We start from the raw sequence: 18,998 nt of genomic DNA, 5'->3' as shown, positions 1-18,998 counted from the left end.
TGAACAGGCGTTTATGTTAACTGTTGTCAGACATTGTCTCTCTGTCAAATTGCCTTCTTCAAAATTAAAAAGAGGAAATCCTTCCAGACACTATAGACTCCAGGTCTGCAACATTGCACCAGGTCAAAATAAATTTCATACCAAAGTTAACAATAGATGGTTTACACTTATAAAACAAAACTCGAGATCTTAGGTCTGCCCTGACTTCTAAAAAAATTATTGTGCAAGTCATTTGAGTAGGATTGAACCCCAACTAATAAAGTTACAATACAGTTATACTTATCTCATTTTTTTAATGTGACAATCCATAGTAAAATTACCTTTTTCCTCCTTTGCCCACTATTAGTGATCTTATCTGGAGTGACTCCAAGATCTGCAAGAACTTTAGCTATGCCTCTAGCATCCACTCCACAGTTTGGTGCCACATTTGTTTCACAGCGTCGATGTACATTCATCTTGCAAACTGCAATGAAATATAAAGTAATGCAGTAAACTAAGTACTATCTTGGCATGCATTTGCCTTATCTGAATCAGATCTCATTGGACCTACCAGTAACTTTTTCAAATATATACAATCTCAGTAGGGAAGTACTTAGCTGGATTTGAAGGTATACTTCAATGCTAATGTAAAGCGATTAGCCTTGTTATCACTCTTCTGCTATGATAATGTAGAATAGTATTTTCACACAGTATCCAGAACAGACATAGGAACAAATAAAAATCTCCAATGATCCTGTAACTCTTAAACAGAATTTGAATTAGAAGAAAAATCCTTCAGAGCCTGGATTTTAACAGTCCACTATGGAGAGTATAACATTAAATGTTTATGTATTATTGCTTTCTTTTCCATTTTGCTGAAGTAGATTACCTTCTAATATAGGCAGTCATAAAGCCAACAGCGCTGTATGTTTTAATAAAAATAAAGGTTAGATACCCACTTTCTTTAGAGGGCAATCCAGTTACTAAACTCTTTCCCCTAAATCTCCTGAAACTATTATATTATTATGCGGAGAAAAAAGTTACTTTCCTTCCAGATTATGGGGCAGAGACGAGAACGCAGCTCCATTAAAACTCATGGAGCAGAGATTTTTTAGGAGCAAGTGACATTTTATCTGAGACTTCAGTGCCCTCTTGTGGAGCAAGGCATATAGAGAGCACAGCTGCAAATGCGATCAAATGCTAGACTAATATTCAATTGCTCAAATTCCTCACTTCTTTGCTTTTTAGAGAAAAGAAAACTTAAAAATATGTATTTTTGAAGTTACATTTCATTACAATTTTCATCAAAGAAGCTTTCACTGCACAACCACTAAAGTGAAAAAAACCACATTTGCCTCTGAGATTACCCTTGGGCACTGTATCTGGACATAACAATGCACTTCAGAAAGCTGGTGCCTTTCCTTTTTAAGTATGTTTCAGCTCATAAGAAGAACAAAAAGAAATTGCTAAACGTGGTATTTTCAATGAAGGTATATTCAGTGACAAAACCTCAGCAGCAAGTAAAACTTTTGAGCTAGGATCCATAAAAGTAGACATCGAGGAACCAAACTGCTTGAAATAGCAGGACAATTTTGTACAGTTCAACTTCATGAACATATTTTGTAAAAGGATTCACAGGAATAACCAAGGAAAAAAGACTGAAGAAGAATAAACCTCTGTTATACACTTCTCATGATGTTAATAGCCACACTGGGCAAGGAAGTAGATTCCATTCTGAAGAAGGGAATCGCTCAGCACTTGTTAAAGAGAGAAAACCAAGCACAGATAAAATGACATTTCCAGTTCAGGTGAGTTCTTTGTATAGACAACACTGCATTTTTATTGGCAATAACTTTAGGAACATGGAGAAAGCAACGTAGGATCTCTGCACTATTGTTCCTATCCATCTGCTACACAGTAAATGCACACATATGAGAAATACCAGTTAAGAGCAAATGAACAGTATGGTATTTGAGTTAGAATATGAAAGAGAACTCATATATGCACAGATTAGGTAGAGAGATACTATAGCTCTCATTAAAAATCTGCAAAGGATGTATTTCATAGATAACATTTATACATATATGTGTGACTCCACATTTCGGCTGTTGAGAGGTGTACATAACATGATTTTTGTATATATGAAGATGGACCTATCCATTCATAAGGTATAACAAAATGAAAATGCTTATCATTCCACTAGGCACTATTTCCTAAGAATCCGACAGTCATTTCCTTCATAATATCATTTCCTTCAACCCATTAACTGAAGTATTTTATTAACTATTTCTAAAATAATTTGCTTTGCAATTGTTTACACCGTTTTCTCAGCCATTACATAGATCTGCTTGAAACAATGAGATATGGAACCAAACATTTTTGGCAACTAAAATTACATGAATGCACCTTTCAGACATATTTTCACATACAGTTCTTCTACAGAGTACACAGACTTTAAGTGGCAGAACATACTGAACTTTATTTCCTGGAATAGAGGGGCTAGGCAGACTGTCACAAAGGATGATTTAATAGGATATCAAAATACCTCATATTCTGGATATGGGCACACAGGACTGGTTCTATCTACTCTAGCCAATAGATAATAGCAATTTTTGAAGATGGTATTAAAAAGAAATGTAGCTGGAACAGTAATGTTAAAAAAATTATCAAACCTGAAAACACAAAAGGCATATAAACTTAAGGGATGTATATTGCCATGTTCCTTTATTTTCTGTTAACTTCCAATATCCTCAGTGGCAATAAATCTACATAGGAGTGAGTGCAAAATGTGTTTCTTCACATCTGACCGCTTCATCTGTTACTGACTGGTGCTGCCAACAGAGTAAAGGACCTCCTAACCATGATGGAAATTCCATCATTGGTCCACTACTTATTTTCTATTCATTTCTGGACATGCTGACATGAAGTCTTTCCAAGTCTACAAGTCACTCACAAAGAAAAAGAAAAGCTCTGAAGTGGTGCCTTACCTTTGCATTGTAAACCTTGTCTCAAAAGACCCCAGAGCAATGAACCACAGTGGTCACAGAAGGTGGGCACTTTGTAATTGTGAATGCTGAACTTGTGAGGCATGTTGACACTGAAACGCTGGGATCCCACTTGCTGAAAAAGGACAGCACAGCATATTTCATTTTAATTAATTTCTTTGCAATTGGTGTATGCTGAGGCCCTGTTGCATTTTGAAACCACACAGAATTCAAATGAGATTAAATAGGTCTGTGCTCAGATGAAGATTATTGCATTAGATATACTCCAACTGCAGAGTTCTTTTCACTACTTTATCTGGGGAAAAGAGGGGGAAGGGCTGCTGTTGTCCAAGAGATAAAGACTAAAGTCTACTTCCTAGTACTTTTGGGAACAACAAATACACAGTTATCAGGATAGATCTCTAATGTCGAAGGCAAGGAAGTCACTCCCAATTGTTTTAGGAGCAGGAGGCCAAACCAATACAGGACTAAGAAAAAGAAATATATCATAAACCTGTTACCTTTTCATATCTCACTCTTCTTTGGATAATGACAATGATAACCTGTTGTGTTCAGAGATTCCAAGGTATGATTATTTACTAATTAAAGGATTTAATTGATAAGTTTTTATAGTGGCCATTGCATTGCAGGAGATTTATTTTTATGTTTTTCCTTCCCTTTTCTATTACCGCTGGCTTTTCTCCAGTGATCTAGTACCCCTTCTAAACAATGAGAGAATCAGTAAAGTATGCAAGTCTCCACCAGTCTGGAGCCTGGGAATATAAACCTGTGCAGGATTTTATATCTTCCTGTGAGTACTACACAAAACTAGCACTAGCCCAACACAGTCCTTTACCACAGTCTTTTGCATGTGATCACATTTCGGATGTAAAATACTGGTTGAACTAGACATTTAAGAATGCTTCCAGTAAGGAAAATGCTAGTGAATTACACAGGAAAAATGAGATCAATTACTGCCTCAGTCAAACTCATGTTGAAGTTCAAAGGATAGATTAAAACTGCCCTGTTACATGGAACTCTGAGTTGTAATTTAAAGCGAGCCTTTTTGAATCATAGGAAGGTAGGTTTTTAATAAATAAAATTATGATATGTACTTTTTCTGTGTGGCCAAGGAGCTGTGATCACCCAAAGACCACCTCACCTAATCCTATGGTGAAAGGCAACAGGCCCTTTCTGTTGCACCAAACAGAACAGAACGATGAGCACACACTTGCTTTTTTGTAGAAGCACAAACCAAAAACCTCTGGGTAAGAGAAAGCATTCACTGTTTATACTTGAGGGCTAAAACTGTTTAAAAAAAAACCATAACTACGTTTTGACAGTTTGGATGCAGTCTTTGTGGAGGTGAGACTTCGCAAGCAAATTCTGGTCAGTCTTTTATATTGGTGCCAGATACTCTCCCAGGCATCCCAGCTCTGCTATCAGCTGCTGATGGCTCAGCCACACAAAATGCAGTCAGGTGAATGAGGCATCCCAGACTGTTTCTTTTGAACTAAAATGACAAAACTTGTACTAACCCAGAAATGGAGAGGGAATGTTAAAAATGAAAAGGAGTAGAAAGAGATCACTGAACTTTTGAGCATTCAGATATTATAGAAAGTACACCAATTAGAAATCAATTTCTGTATGATAATTCCCCCGTAAATGAAACTGTGATGGCAATCTAGCATTCTGAAGTAAATGCTACACCACAAAATGACCAGAAGGGCACAAAAGTCTGCAGCATCCATTGATTAAACAGAGGAGATGATACTACTTTGAACAGATGAAAGACAGAATTTTATTTAGAAAAAGTATTTTATAAACATTTACCTCATCGTGAGTTTCCTGTTTTTTTAAGCCAGCACACTTTGTTATTATAAGTTCATGGCATCTCTTGTGAACTACACAAGTGCAAACTAGAAAGACAAAAACAGAAAAAAGAATGAGTTTTCATGAAGATTAATTTTAAAGCAGAAGTCTGATATGAGAAGACTAGAACCACTGGAACATGAAAGTGTGCAAGTGACTGGTGGTGAATTGGTGAATCCTATGAAGTAGGTCAGTTTACAAAGGCAGAACTTAATGGACTCTCAAAAGAGCAAAGAATTTTAAGATAACTAATGAATGAATATCTGCCAAATATCTTGTCAGTAAAACTACAAATTACCATCTGAAATGTTAATTGCAATTTTTCTTTATTTTTACCTATGTGGTCTATTTATCTGATGAAGTACATGAGCTCCACATTCCAAGAGACACAATAGCAAAAAACATTCCTGTCTAAAGAGCTTTACAGGAAAACAGACATCAAGATAATTCATTGTAAAAGTCAAAAGAACAGAAAAAAGAGAAGACAAACATTCTTTCTGTAACACATTATCATAAGTTGATAGCAGTAAGAGGTTTCAGGAGGTAAAAATGCCTTGCCAATGTACATCCTGATTACTTAATCAATGAATAATATTTGCAGATATGACAGATAAGATTAACAATTATGAGATCTCTCATACTCTAGAATTCAAGGTCATTAAGTAAAGTAAAAACCCTCATAGTGGAGTAATGAATTTCACTTTCTCCAGTTTTGGCCACTGTTGTAAGAAAAAAAATTAAATCAGAAGTCAAGGTACCTCTGCAGTGTGTTAATACAGTAATTCTTATTATAGCATGTAAAGTCTTATTAAAAAAATGCATTTAGTCATTTACAATGAGATTTCATTAAGTCTTTTGTAGCTGAAAAATCACCACTGACTTGATGACTTCTACTTGTTATATGAGAATTAAGTACTAAAACATCATCCCAAGAGGTGATTGCATAAAAATGTAAGAGTACAAGAAATTGAATTGAAAAATGAGAGATGAAAACGAAGCACTTCTGCCGTCTTAGCTATAACCTTCTCTAATGATGACCTCTATAATTATCTCATCTATTTAAATTACAGTCTTTGCAATTACGTGGAATTTTTAAACATAGAATCTTAAGCAGAATAAAGAGCTCTCAATTTTAAAATGCAAGGCTTGAAAAATGAAGAAGCCAGCATCTGCAGATATTGTTCCCTAGATGGATATACATTAAGAGATTTCTGCGATCTGATGTTCAGAGCTGTTAGCTGAGCTCCGACTTCATATATGATGCCTAAGACCGACAGTTTTGAAAAAAGGTACTGTGACTTGGTGTAAAGATTGTATACTTGTCAAGACAAATTTATTCTGATCATCATGTGCTAAATTCTTAGCATCATACATATATAATGCCTGATAAAAATATGTTATTACTTACGTAACATAATAAGTATACTCAAACTGTCTTTATGTAGAATTTCTCTTACCTTGACATTGGTATCCCTGTTTTCCTATTACACCCCTGAAAAATAATGAAGTGTTTTAGAAAAGGAAGAGGAAACATTTTTTTAAATGAAAACATTTTTCCCTCCCTTTACTGGACATGCACATGTTTGAAGAAAAGCTTCTCATAACCAATCATCTGATAATTGCACACCTAGATTGAGATCAGATCAAAGTAGGAACATTTCAGCTGCTAAGAGGTAACAGGAAGGATGACAGATCATTAAGGCAGTCAGAAGTAAAGGCACATTTACTATGGTGAAACAGATGAAGCCAAAGGGTACATCATCATCAAGCAGACCTCTAAATAGACAGAAGATTGCATTTGTCAATATTATTGCCTGAAATCACCTTAGCCAACATGAAGACTAAATTCCAGGCACTTTTTAGAGGAATGCAATTGAATTCATGTACAATTCACATAATTTTACACTAAAAAAGACTGATTCATTGAATACTCCTAAGAAATATTAACAGTGGATCACATCAGATCTTATGGGTAAATCAGTATCTCTAGGTGACTTTAGAAAACATCAGGAGTTGCTGAAAAATAACTGAAAACTGAACGTCTCCACCACCTTCCCCATCTGAAAATTGCAAACACTCAAAATTAATGTAAATAATTTCTAAAAGGAAGTTCTTGGTGTACATTGTAGTAATAAAAACCCTGTACGCTGAGTACAGAAATCCATATATCTTTAGAAGTATACAATTAACTTCAGTAGGATGTACAGGAGCTTTGCATTTCTTAGACTGAAGATGGTGATTCCTAAGAGTGTAACAAAGAATTCTGTCATCTTGACAAAATATAAAGGTCTAATATTAGGTCTAAATCTACACTTAGGTACTTACATAATACAAGACTGGTTGTCTACCTGGAATTTAGTGTGCCCTAGATAAGGAAATATGTAACTTGGTGGCTCAAAGGAGAAAAACCACAAATGCAACAAATTCTAACATTTGTGATGTGAGTTTAACAGCCTTCTATTATCACCTGAAACACTGATGACAACTTAATGTCAAAACAAAGAGGAAAAGAGCTACTATTCTATGAAGTTTTTACTTCAGCAAAACAGGAAGGTGTGCTAACTGCCCAAAAAATTCAAAGCTGTCAACAAAGCAAAGCCAGAGTTACTCCATACCATATAAAGTCTCTGCAGTGTGAGCAGTACGTTGGTTGTCTAAGATAGGTGGCCATAAACTTGTGTCCATTAACCTGATGCACCCTGCGCCGCACTGCACCCTGGCGCTTCCTGGGGCGCATCCGCTCCCGGAACACTCGCTCTTCATTGTCCTTGGGTGCTGAAACACAGGGAAAAACAATAAGCACTGGCTGTCTCAGACAAGTATGAGGAAACTCAAATGCAATGCATAGTTAGATATTCTCCAAAACCAAAACCAGTCCTCTCTACCCAGCAGTGCAAAATAACTTCATTAAGTTCTGGGTAATTTTTATTCATTTTTAGTATCAATTACCAAAGGGCAAGGGTTTTCATTGCCTAGTACAGGAACTTCTATTTCTTCTAAAGCTTCATCTTGAAATTCAAGCTAAGTTGGGATTAAGTCCTCTACACTTTATCACTATCAAGCACACTGACAGCCTCTGAACAGTAATTACACAGTTATATTGTCTAAACTGCTCAGACTTTCACCTCCTTTCATCTTCAGTGCAAGAAAAGGATCTCAACTTCCCCTGATCCCTGTACACTCAGAAAGTGCTGATACAAGTGCAAGAAAGCTGAGTAAAAACACATATTATCAAGCAGAACAAAAAATTCCATCCAGAATTGACTACTATGTAGAATTCCTGATTAATATGTTAACTTTAGGCTCTAATAACCCACTTTGATACTAATACACATTCAGCAAAATATTCAAGGCAAGGAAGTTGTTCTTAACAAATTCTTGTTCCAACTTTACATAAGATTTAATGGTAGAGGAAGAATAAAATGAAGCTGACATATCTCAGAATGCAAACGTTCAGAAAAAATTCATCAGAATGCATTGGGTCTATTTCTTAAGTTGTTTGGTTTTTTTTTTAAGTATCACTAATACCACTGTAATAGTCTGTATGTATTAAGCAAAAGCTGAGGATGAATTAGCAATGAAGAACAGTTCAGTATTGTTAATGAAAGATTTTACAAATATTCCCCAAACCACTCATGTCTTGGCAAACTAGAATATAAGACTTGGAGGGGACCATATTCAGTCATCCATTGCCAACTGCATCTATGCACTCAATACTTCAGCGCATACAACACTTTGATCTGTAGCTAACACTTGTCATTCTTTGAATTTCAACTACTGTGAATCATTACAATGGCCTAAAAATACCAACTTTGGTCTGCTGCAAGCTTTTCTGTACATGATTAAGTTGGCCAAGCAACAGTACAGTACTTAATAATAACACATAGAAAATTCAAAGTCTGAGAACAACTCAATCTATAAAGGTCTCAAATTCTTCTACAAACATTGGGAATAGGACCAAACAATAGGAATAAATCCTGTTTTTGAGGGTTGTAAAAATAAAAGGTATTGATTTAAGAATTTCTAGAAAACTGTCTTAAATTAAGCCAGTGGATGGATCTCCTGGGAAAAAAATAGAATATAGATGAACAAATCAAGACCAATGTCTCATCACAGAACAAGGGCTAAATTCCATGACACCAGAAAATTTACTTATATGCAAAAGAGCCTCAGCTCCATACATATTAATGTCTCACAAAACCTTCAGAGTGGGTTTTCACCCTAAGATGACACATCTGTGGGATGGCCAGAAAGGCACTATGTTTCTAAAGTGTGCTCTCAGTAAATAAACACTGACTCATGCGCAAAGCTACTCCTTTTATTTATGCTGAAGAACAAACAAAAAGCAACGATTGTAGACCACCCTTCAATAATGAGATAAGAAATACCAGATATTATTTCTGCCAACTTTGCTTATTTTTGTCAACTTTGTTTATTTTTAGGTATTAAGCAAAACTCTAATATCTAACAAATATCATGGTTCCTTAAAAGAACGACTGTCTTCCACAAAAAATATGTAACAAGTAGTTGGAAATCAAACCAAAGATTCATTTTTTCCAGCTTCTCAAATGATTTACTGACTTTACAAAGCTTCTGAAAATCTTTTAAAAGCTATTATAGGAACTAGTTCTATATTAACACAGACCTGTTCTTTTGGTTATCATTCAGATTGTAGAATTTGCTACAGTATGCACAGCCTGGATGTGGGAAAGTTAAAATCCAGCTCTTCTGGAAAGGTTTCCCAAAAAGTTATCTGCTTACATGAAATGAACAAGATGTTCTGACAGTGCACAAATACACATTTGATATGATAATCAGTTTACAATACTGTTTTTCTGATTTTTTCATCTGAAGTGCAATTCTTCACAAGTAAAGTACCTGTAATTTCACAGAGAATGTACAATGCTCCTCATGTTTTGGCTACATAAAAACGGTATCATGATACGGGGGTTTTTGTCAGTTTGTTTTGTTTCTACCAACAAAGTCTTAAAACTAACTTCACTGCATTACTTTCATTCTATATTTAACATTTTAATGAAATTCCACTTTTCCCTTCTAATACTTTTAGTTTAAATAAACAATGAAACAGTATCTTTTTCAGAAATGCACTGACTTGAAAAGAGATACAAGCAATATATCTGAAACTATCAGATTAAATGGCAGGCCTCGATCATCAATATCACTTCCACACAAACAGCATCACTGTGTGTGAGTAGGATGCTCCAACAGCTCAAGAAAACGTAGTTTTTTGGTCTATCTTGGATATGCTGGAGGTCCTTTAGCCAGTTGCCCCCAAACAGTCTCTGCTGTCAGTCTGCTATTCCCCTTTGGTCACTAAAGGCTGGCACTTGGCCAAATTCATGCACCTTGTCTTGCTTTAGAGTCAAAATACAGGGATGAACTGCATGCTCAAGAGCAGTGACTCTGCCTTCACCTCACCTCTCATTACAGCCTGTGGAGAATCCCCACCTAGTCAGTCAGCAGCAGTACTCATTTAGAGGGCTTGGAGCAGCACAGAATCATAGAATCATGGAATTGTTAAGATTCAAAAAGACCTCTAAGATCACTGAGTCCAACCATTAACCCAGCACTGCCAAGGCCACCACTAAACCATGTCCCTAAGTGCCACACCTACACGTCCTTTAAATATCTCCAAGGATGGTGACTTCCCTCGGCAGCCTATTCTAATGCTTGACTATGCATTTTGTTAAGAAATTTTTTCAATCTAGACCTCCCCTGACGCAACTTGATACCATTTCCTCTTGTTCTATCACTCGCTATTTGAGAGAAGAGACCAACTCCCACATCACTACACCCTCTTTTCAGGTACTTTTAGAGACCAGAAAGGTCTCCTTTCAGGCTCCTCTTCTCCAGGCTAAACAAGCATCTGACATTACAGTGCATGACTGACCACTGGATGACTGGACATCAGCCTTTCATCGTGGCAGACCAAGTCACAAGAGAAATTAGCTCACCCACAAGCTTAACACCCAGTTAACATCAAGTTCAGTCAGCTCATTCACTGTGACCCTGCATAAACACATAAGCAATGCTTTTCCACAGTCCCCAAGCAAAACATTGCCACAACTTGCACAAGACTGGATTTTAGGAAAAACTTCTTACTGAAGGTCAGGCATTGGAACAGGCAGCCCAGCACGTGGTGGAGTCACCGTCCCTGGAAGTGTTCAAAAAACATGTGCATATGGCACTTAAGTACATGGTTTAGTGCTGAACATGGAGCTGCTGGGTTAACAGGTGGACTTGATGATCTCAAAGGTCTTCTCTAACCTTAACAATCCTATGATTCACACTGCTGTTGTGGGCCACAGGCATAAAATCAGGCAGGAACTGTCCCAGGTGACTCAGAAGCCGATGATCACATCTGTTCTGGCTCATACCCAGGGTTGTGAACCGCTTATTTCTAGCAGAACTAACAATAGTCTGCATTTAAATTAAAATCCAGTTATCTCATACTGAACAGCCACACTAGAGATGTTAATTTATCTGTCTGAAGACACCTACTTCAAAAAGGAGCTACACTGCTCTCCCCAAACATCTCTCATGGTTTACAAGCAGGAAAGCAAAGATTAGTAAATGCTATCAGAAATCAGGGAGTTCTTGGGAAAACCCCCAACATTCCCAAAACTCCCTGTGTGATACAGACAACTAGTGTTTTCAATACATTCTTTTGAAAATACTAGCATCCCCCAAAAAATTGGCCTTTTAAATATATTTTTAAAAGTCTTAAAGAGGTATGTATTAAGTTCTAGAAAATGTCATTAGCATACTGCATACTGTGCATGGCATTTCTATTCTTAGCAGAGGAGTTAAAATTAAGTGAATTTTTCAGTCAGAATATTAGCAAGTTTCAATAGAAACAATTTCTTCTCACATTATTTCTACTAAATAGTCACAGAGGGTTATCATTTCCTAAGAAAGGCTGTTTCTTCATGTAATGTACATTCTGTTCCCTGTTTTGATTTTGAGACCTTCTGTCTTCTGTATTATTTAAAATGCATTTCTTTAATTTTAATTTTCAAAGGATGGAGTAAGAAATGATGCTAATTTCCAAGTGTTCATGGAGAATGCTGTCAATGGAGCACATTGAGTTTAGGCTTTGTATGATGGTACTTGAGAACTGGCAAATTTAGAACTAATTTTGTTTCAAAACCATAACCAGTAATGCCACTACTTCTTTTCATTGCAGCCAAGAGTAACTCTGAATTATTTGAAAAACAATAGCATATAATTGCTTTTATAGAGTCATATGTACATACATACATAACGCCTACAGTTTTAAAGACTAAAAAGACTTTCAGGCTTAACTCCAAGCTCGAAGAGAAGTGTTATAAAAATCAGAAGAAACTGAGCTGAAAAATTGCACAAAATTCATAAATACTTGCTAAATGGAAGCTTAAATGAACTGTCTGGAATTACATTTAATGCTGTTCATCATATAGTATCCATTAAGTGTCAATTGTAAGTCAGAACTTAAAAGTTATTACTTAAAATATAAAAGAAAGGAAAGTGATGCATAATGCTCAGCAACCTTCAAAGGAAGTATGACTAGGGGAATAAGACCTGTACACCAAATAACAAAGGCTGAGCTGTGTCAGGTCTTGTTTCATGTGGTTTTCAAAAGGGTTTCAGCATGAATGACAGGGGCTCAATGTGGAGCACTAACTGAAACAGGATTATCTACATAGCCATTTCCATTTCTTATCTTCGATGTTGTGAGTACTTACAGAATTCTGACAACAACCAAAAAATGCAAAAAAATAAGGCAGAAAAAGAGCAAGAGAGCTTACACACAATAGAGGTGATATCCAACATATTTTATTGCTGACGATGCTGACATCTGAACAGGAACATGCTGAGCCCTTCCCTCAATCTGGAGGTGATTGTTACCAAACTGTCAGTGTTTGGGGAAGAAGAAAAACCCAATGAAACTTTAGTTAAATGGCTTCTTCCATCAAAGCCAAAGTGCAGGCATTGAATGACAGTAACACTTCAGCAACTGGTGGAGCTGCCAGGTAACCCCATGCAAAAGACCACTGACACCTCCATGGCACTTCTGGCACAAGAGGCTTTTCACCCTGGGCACCTCCTGGGTGTCACATTGCTGCCATCCCTAACTTACAAGCAGCATCCAGAAAAACTAGCTGGTTTAACATCAACCTTTCATAAGTGCAACTGACCCTACGTGAACAACAAATGCAAAGGAAAAATGATTGTACTTATGTTTTATAGCTGAAGGTGAAAACTAACACTTTTGTATCATATTTAAGCCTGACCACTTTAACCAGTATGTATATCCCAAAATAGAGCTTTTGTTTTAGCACTAGATAATGTCTAAAGAGAGGAAGGATATTGATTGAGGCAGGAGAGGTAATTTGCCTAAAAATATGTTGGAAAGTGAGAAGGGGCAGCAACAAATGTCCAGGACTTCTCAGGATTCAGAATCGAGTGTAACCAGATCATTATGCATCAAAATTAGGTCTCGAAGGATTATTTGCAAGCTCTATTTTGGGCTGTACAGTAGAAGCATATATACTGTCATCAAGATTTCTCCAGGCAGAAATCATTACAGGATTTTGCCTTTAAGACTTTGATCTGTTTTAAAGAGAAAAAAAACCCAACAAAGACCCACCAACAACAAAATGCTAAACGCCCCCATATATGTGCATTTCTATATTCTTTCTTTTGAAAAAACCTGCTTAGCAGTAACACATGCAACAAACTAATTTTGTACCTTTTAGAGAAAAAAAACAGTAAGGTACATGCTACAGTGTAATTTCATAGAGCTGTTACTGATGAGCACAGAAATGAAGTAGATAGTTTACCACAGTCATCAAAATAGCATGACATTTTTCTGTATCTTTTTCTAGAAGTATTACATTTCCAGACTATTTCTTAAACAAAGAACAAGCGTACAGGTTTTTCTTAATATATCTCAAATCTGCTTTATTTAGGAGACCTCACAGGAAATTTCTTGTTTAATAGAAGAATCAGGTCCTTAGATAACACTATATTGTTAACAAAAACAAAGATGCTAAGTGCTACTAAAGAAATGAAAAAATGCTCACAGAATGGGTGAGTTTTAAGAGACCTGTGTGTCTGGACATGCCTGCTAACACCAGCTATTTACTAAATGCATTGAAGCATAAATTGCATTTTTAAGTATATCAAGTCCAAATATGGTGGGTGGCTTTGTAGCATGGGCTGAGACTCAAATACATTTGCCTTCAAACACATACTTACCTTTAAATGCTTAAAATTCTTGTCTTAAAGAGAGATTCTCCCTACATGTATTTTAAAATTTCCCTTGATACGCACACAGATAGAGCTGATATGGGTTGTGACAGACACATATTTTTTTAAGGGCTTCTATTACTTTCCTTCTTCTAAAAAAGAGTCCAAACCAAAACACCAGTAGCACTATAAAGCTATCCAGTGATTACTTACACATGATCCTAACTTTTTTGACATAATTATCATCACAAACACATTCATAAGCTTACTCAAAGCTGAAGGGACAACAGCTTACCCCACATCCTTTCAAATAGAAGCACTTTCAATTCAATACTTTTAATAAAGCAGGACTTAATGTCCAGGAGTACTAGAGACTCTCACAGACACTGACAATCCAATTGCAATTTCAGCACACAGAGAAGTCCAATTTAGCTTTCAGAAATGTTCCAACCTTACTGGCTGGCAATAACTTGGACCAAGTGTTCAAAACCAGGATTGTGGTATCTGAAGAGACCAGGTGAACCATCACTGCTGCCCAAGCTGCAGCCCATCTGCATAGCCACAGAAGAGGCTGGGGCGAGGAAGGATTAGTTTCCATACCTGCTCAAACAAAATTTTCCTTTAAATGACTCTGAGACTTTTCTTAAGAAAGACTTCAAGATAAGCCCTCAAGTTTCTGTGCTTGATCTCCACAATGCCCAAAGAATTAGTGACAACTTACACAAGCTTAAAGTATTAACAACATGGAATTACACATGGTCATCTTCAGTGATCATACAGCATGGTTTAATGAATCTAGTATTTAATGAACAGAATTCTGTTTTATAGGAACTGGACAACTGGAAGGGGATGGATATAAATATGTGGTCCATTTTTTAGATCCCTAGGAGCTCACACAGATGACAAGGTACTGACATCATTTTGGAGGGTGGATATAGCAATTTCTGTACTTAAACAGCTGCCAGATCCACAAAGCAAGCAAATCAGAGACAGATTCCTCCTACTTCCTCTCAATTTCTTTATTGGTGACATTAACAATTTTAAGAAATACGGTATTCCTGAAACAATCAACTTGTAACTAAAATTTACATGTTAGAATTTATTTGACAAAGGAAGTTACAACACTAGAAATACCACAGAGAATTTATTGCTAAATGGCAGGTTTTCTGAAAAGTAAATTTCACATATCAAGGTGTTTAAAAAAAAGTTTCAACTTCTAAACCTTTTTCCACAACCCAGACATTGGTGCTTTTTCAGTTGGAAAGGAGATGTCACAGACAACAAGACCAAAAAAAACCCCGAAAAACCCCAACACTAACTAAGGTTATTTCAGTCTTTCAGTGTTATTTTTCAGGAGGAACAAACAGCCTCACTCTAACCACAATACCCTTATGTCAATAAATCTGCAATTGAAATTAGAGAAGTGGAAATGCATTCTACATATGGTAAATACTACAGCTATTATTCAGGAGCAAAAGCTTGCTCCTTGAGTTTAATCGGTCTATTCATGTCCTAACTAGTAATGCAAAGTACTAATTTACAAAACATCAAACAATTTTTGTGCCATAGCTTGACTTTATAAACTTGCAGGCAGAAAATTAAATTAGTTTGTGTCAGTAACAGTCAGATCATGTTGTTACAGTGTTAGTAATGAGCAGTATTTGCAGCCTGGTGTTAGCATTGTTAGTGTTAAGTCCTGACAGACTAACAAGATGAAATATCTCCTATTAAGTCAACTACTTATTAGAGCTAAGAAAAGTACACAATCTTTTGAATGAAGAATATATACACAATATAACACATTAGATTATTATTATAAGATTATTGTAACTGATCAGATTATTGTATTGATCAGAAGAGCTATCCTTGGGACTTGACCCCTCTACTGTTACTGCTGCAAGTCCACAAACATGTCCTGCAATTTGACTGCACTGTGCTCCTTAGAGCACGCCCAGCCACTTGTGGTGGCAGTGGTTGTATCAATACTCTGGTGGTGACACACACTCATACTGGCTGTGCTTTGTCTTCAATGAAAGAAAAAATATGGGACAAACCATCACAGTCAGGGCTGCTGTGGGAGGGGAGCTTCCACAGTGGTACACAGGCTTGCTTATTTTAACAGAGCTCCAGGCTATGGAAGTATCTGCAGGGTCAACTGACCTCTCTGCAGGGTCAACACCTGAGCCACTGGCCTTTGTCAACTCCCTGGAAAGGAAATGATGTTGATGCGAAGAAGAAAAACAAGCATTGTAAAAATTTCAGGACAAGGCCCTTTTCCCAGAGGTAACTATTAAACCAGACAGATCCCAAAAGACACTATTTTAAGCAAATGTTTGTGATAGATCAGAGAAGTTCAGCAGTCCTTTTCTAATATTTCTAAAAGCTACATAGATTATGATGAAACAGAACCTTGTATGACCGGGATTTCTAGTCTTTCAAAAGTTGTTTCTTAAATATTTTTCCAACCCCAGCTTTGTTCCTTTCCCACAGAATAACAGAAGCCCGAGTAGCAGGCACCTAGGAGATTTTGAGCCCAGTCTCCTGCAGTGAAGAAGTGTCTCGTGTACTTCAGGCATCCTCAGCTTTCATTTTCTGATGGTTCTTGAAAATCTCCAGTGAGGGAAATTCCACAACACACTTGTGTATCTTGTTTCACTACTCTGGCAGACAGGCTGTTTTTCTAATATTTAATCTAAATCCTTTGGCAATAAATTATGCTGGATGAGTGATGGCAACCTGAAAAAGCAAGTTTTTTGCCAGCACAGAAACTACTGAAGTATCTGTAGCAAGGCAGCCATTATCCTGTGGATACCATGCAAAAGGCCACAGACATAGCAAAATCTCACAGAAAAGAGGACTGCAGAAATTTTGTATGACTCTCAGGCCACAGCAAGACAGAAGCTGCTTTGCACTAAACAGGACCCCATGGATATCCCAGTCACATGCTAGCTGCAGAAAAGTCATGGTATCTGAATGTAAAAAAGGGAATGAAAATCACTTACTGCCTTAAGCTATTAAATCTCACAGGTGTCTTGTTGATTCCATTTCCAGATCTCCACCCTAATAACAACAATTTGTTTCCATCCAAGCTTTGAAATGCATGTAACAAAGCTCACTTGCACTTAAAATGTCCATATTAAAATTCCATATAGCCACAGTAAGGACACATGGTGCATAACCTACATAGGTCAGAGAAGGTGGCTTTCAGAAGCTCGTTTCATAATGGCTGTAGCCCTCACCAAGCTCAAGCCTGTGATATACATTACACAGATTCAGAGTACTTCACAGCGGCAGTGAAATCTTACCTACAATTGGAGAAGTGGTTTTGCTTTTCAAATTTTTTTCCTTTTTTGTTTCCCAATAAAGAATTAACTACTTGCTTGTGTCCTCCACAGGGCAGAGGGAGCCTACTGCAGAACTGACTGTGATTCAGAGAACCTCACACAGCACCTGTGTGATAACTGAGACAAAAAAGATCTCATAGCAGATTCCTTGTCCCAAGCAGGAAGAATTCTTCAATTTTACTGCTTTTGGTAAAAAGTAAAAACCACAGAATCCTCAATACTTTGGTCAAAAAATGCCTATGAAGGTCAGAAGAAGCTTCAAGGGCAGGGAGAATGACAGTGATATTTTAATATTTTATTTACACACCTTTTTTTTCTTATACTTTCAGGTAACAATAATGCTATTCTCCAACTAACTACAATAAAGGCTTTAAAATTTGGAAATTATTTCTCCCCTCCAACAGTATTAAAGTAGTAAGACACAAAGTAGCTGTACCTTCATGTAGATAAACCCACTGATGAGACTGTAATGGTTCTAATAAACAAAAGATGATTTTACCACAAGCAGTAGGACATATTAAAACAAGGCAATCAACCTTTGGATTTAATTTTTCACAACTCTACTGTTGAACTGAACAAAACAAGTGAGAGATACTAGTTTTGCTTAGAAAGGACTGTTCTCTGGTGCAGCTGTCACCAAAAAAAACCATCTTACACAATTTTTCCATTTTTGGCCCTATATATAACCCATAATACACACCAGTGTTCCAACATGTCACTTCTCTTTCTAGTTTATAATCTATTAGCAAGGACTATATTATGACAATCCTGTCATACTCTACCTAACAGCCTCATCTTGCCCATTTCCTAATTGGGCAATTCTTGCAATCAATTGCAAGAGACAAAAATCAGCAGCAAAAGAACTCATTCCCTCTTTCCATTGTCTTTCTTGCAAACGTGGGAGGAATCTTCCTTATTCTGATATCCCCGCCATGCACACAACAAAAGCTTAATTAAGAACATCTCTGACTCACAAACAGTGCTATTAAAGTGACTCTCACATCTGCGTCTCTCAACATTACATATATTACTACAAATTTCCACTCAGAGAACAGTAATAAATATCTTATGTAAATCCTGAAGTACTCAATATGATTTATTATCAGCATATTACTGTCAGACTACAGTTCAGCGAAGTATTTCTGGATGTGGCTATATGAAAGAACATATTCACTCTGCCGTGGATTGCAATGGAAATTTTCCAATACTTAAAACGCTGTTTACCTGCCCTTAATGCTACACATCTAATGCATGGTAAAAATGGACATATGTGCTATACAGTATTTTCCTTCTCCTTGCCAGGCTTACGGACACAGCACCATAAGGGAATTGCAGATGATGAGTTTACATGTTGTCAGCAGATCCAGAATGTGTTATATAGGTTTTTACAGAGGAGGTGATTGACACATGACAGGAACAAGGAGATGGCCACCCTCATGACCTGTTATTGGCAGAAGAAGCATTTCTTAGTGACAAGATTAAATAAGAGAAGCTTTAATGTCTTTCTCATTTGCTTTAGGTTTCAATACACAGAATATTTTGTTGTTCAAATTCTACAAAACAATTA

The 18,998-nt window shown here is 36.7% G+C and overlaps 1 protein-coding gene across 2 annotated transcripts in view; it reads right to left on the bottom strand.

Annotated features, from left to right (window-relative positions):
• The window catches only part of PRKCE (protein kinase C epsilon), a 285,443-nt gene that overhangs the window by 101,752 nt on the left and 164,693 nt on the right, over window positions 1–18,998 (bottom strand). For both annotated transcript variants that reach the window (XM_085055006.1, XM_085055005.1), the window contains exons 3-7: window positions 7,451–7,610; window positions 6,293–6,327; window positions 4,797–4,882; window positions 2,967–3,099; window positions 321–463 (exon numbers count right to left, since the gene is read on the bottom strand). In XM_085055006.1, the coding sequence (XP_084911132.1) occupies window positions 321–463; window positions 2,967–3,099; window positions 4,797–4,882; window positions 6,293–6,327; window positions 7,451–7,610 (557 nt within the window). The remainder of the gene's footprint in view (window positions 1–320; window positions 464–2,966; window positions 3,100–4,796; window positions 4,883–6,292; window positions 6,328–7,450; window positions 7,611–18,998) is intronic.

This window comes from Lichenostomus cassidix, chromosome 3 (genome assembly GCF_008360975.1).
Source record: "Lichenostomus cassidix isolate B80296 chromosome 3, HeHo_3.0, whole genome shotgun sequence".
Classification (NCBI taxonomy): domain Eukaryota; kingdom Metazoa; phylum Chordata; class Aves; order Passeriformes; family Meliphagidae; genus Lichenostomus; species Lichenostomus cassidix.
The sequence above is the reverse complement of the archived record's forward strand: the minus strand, read 5'-3'. Positions and strand labels throughout refer to the sequence as shown.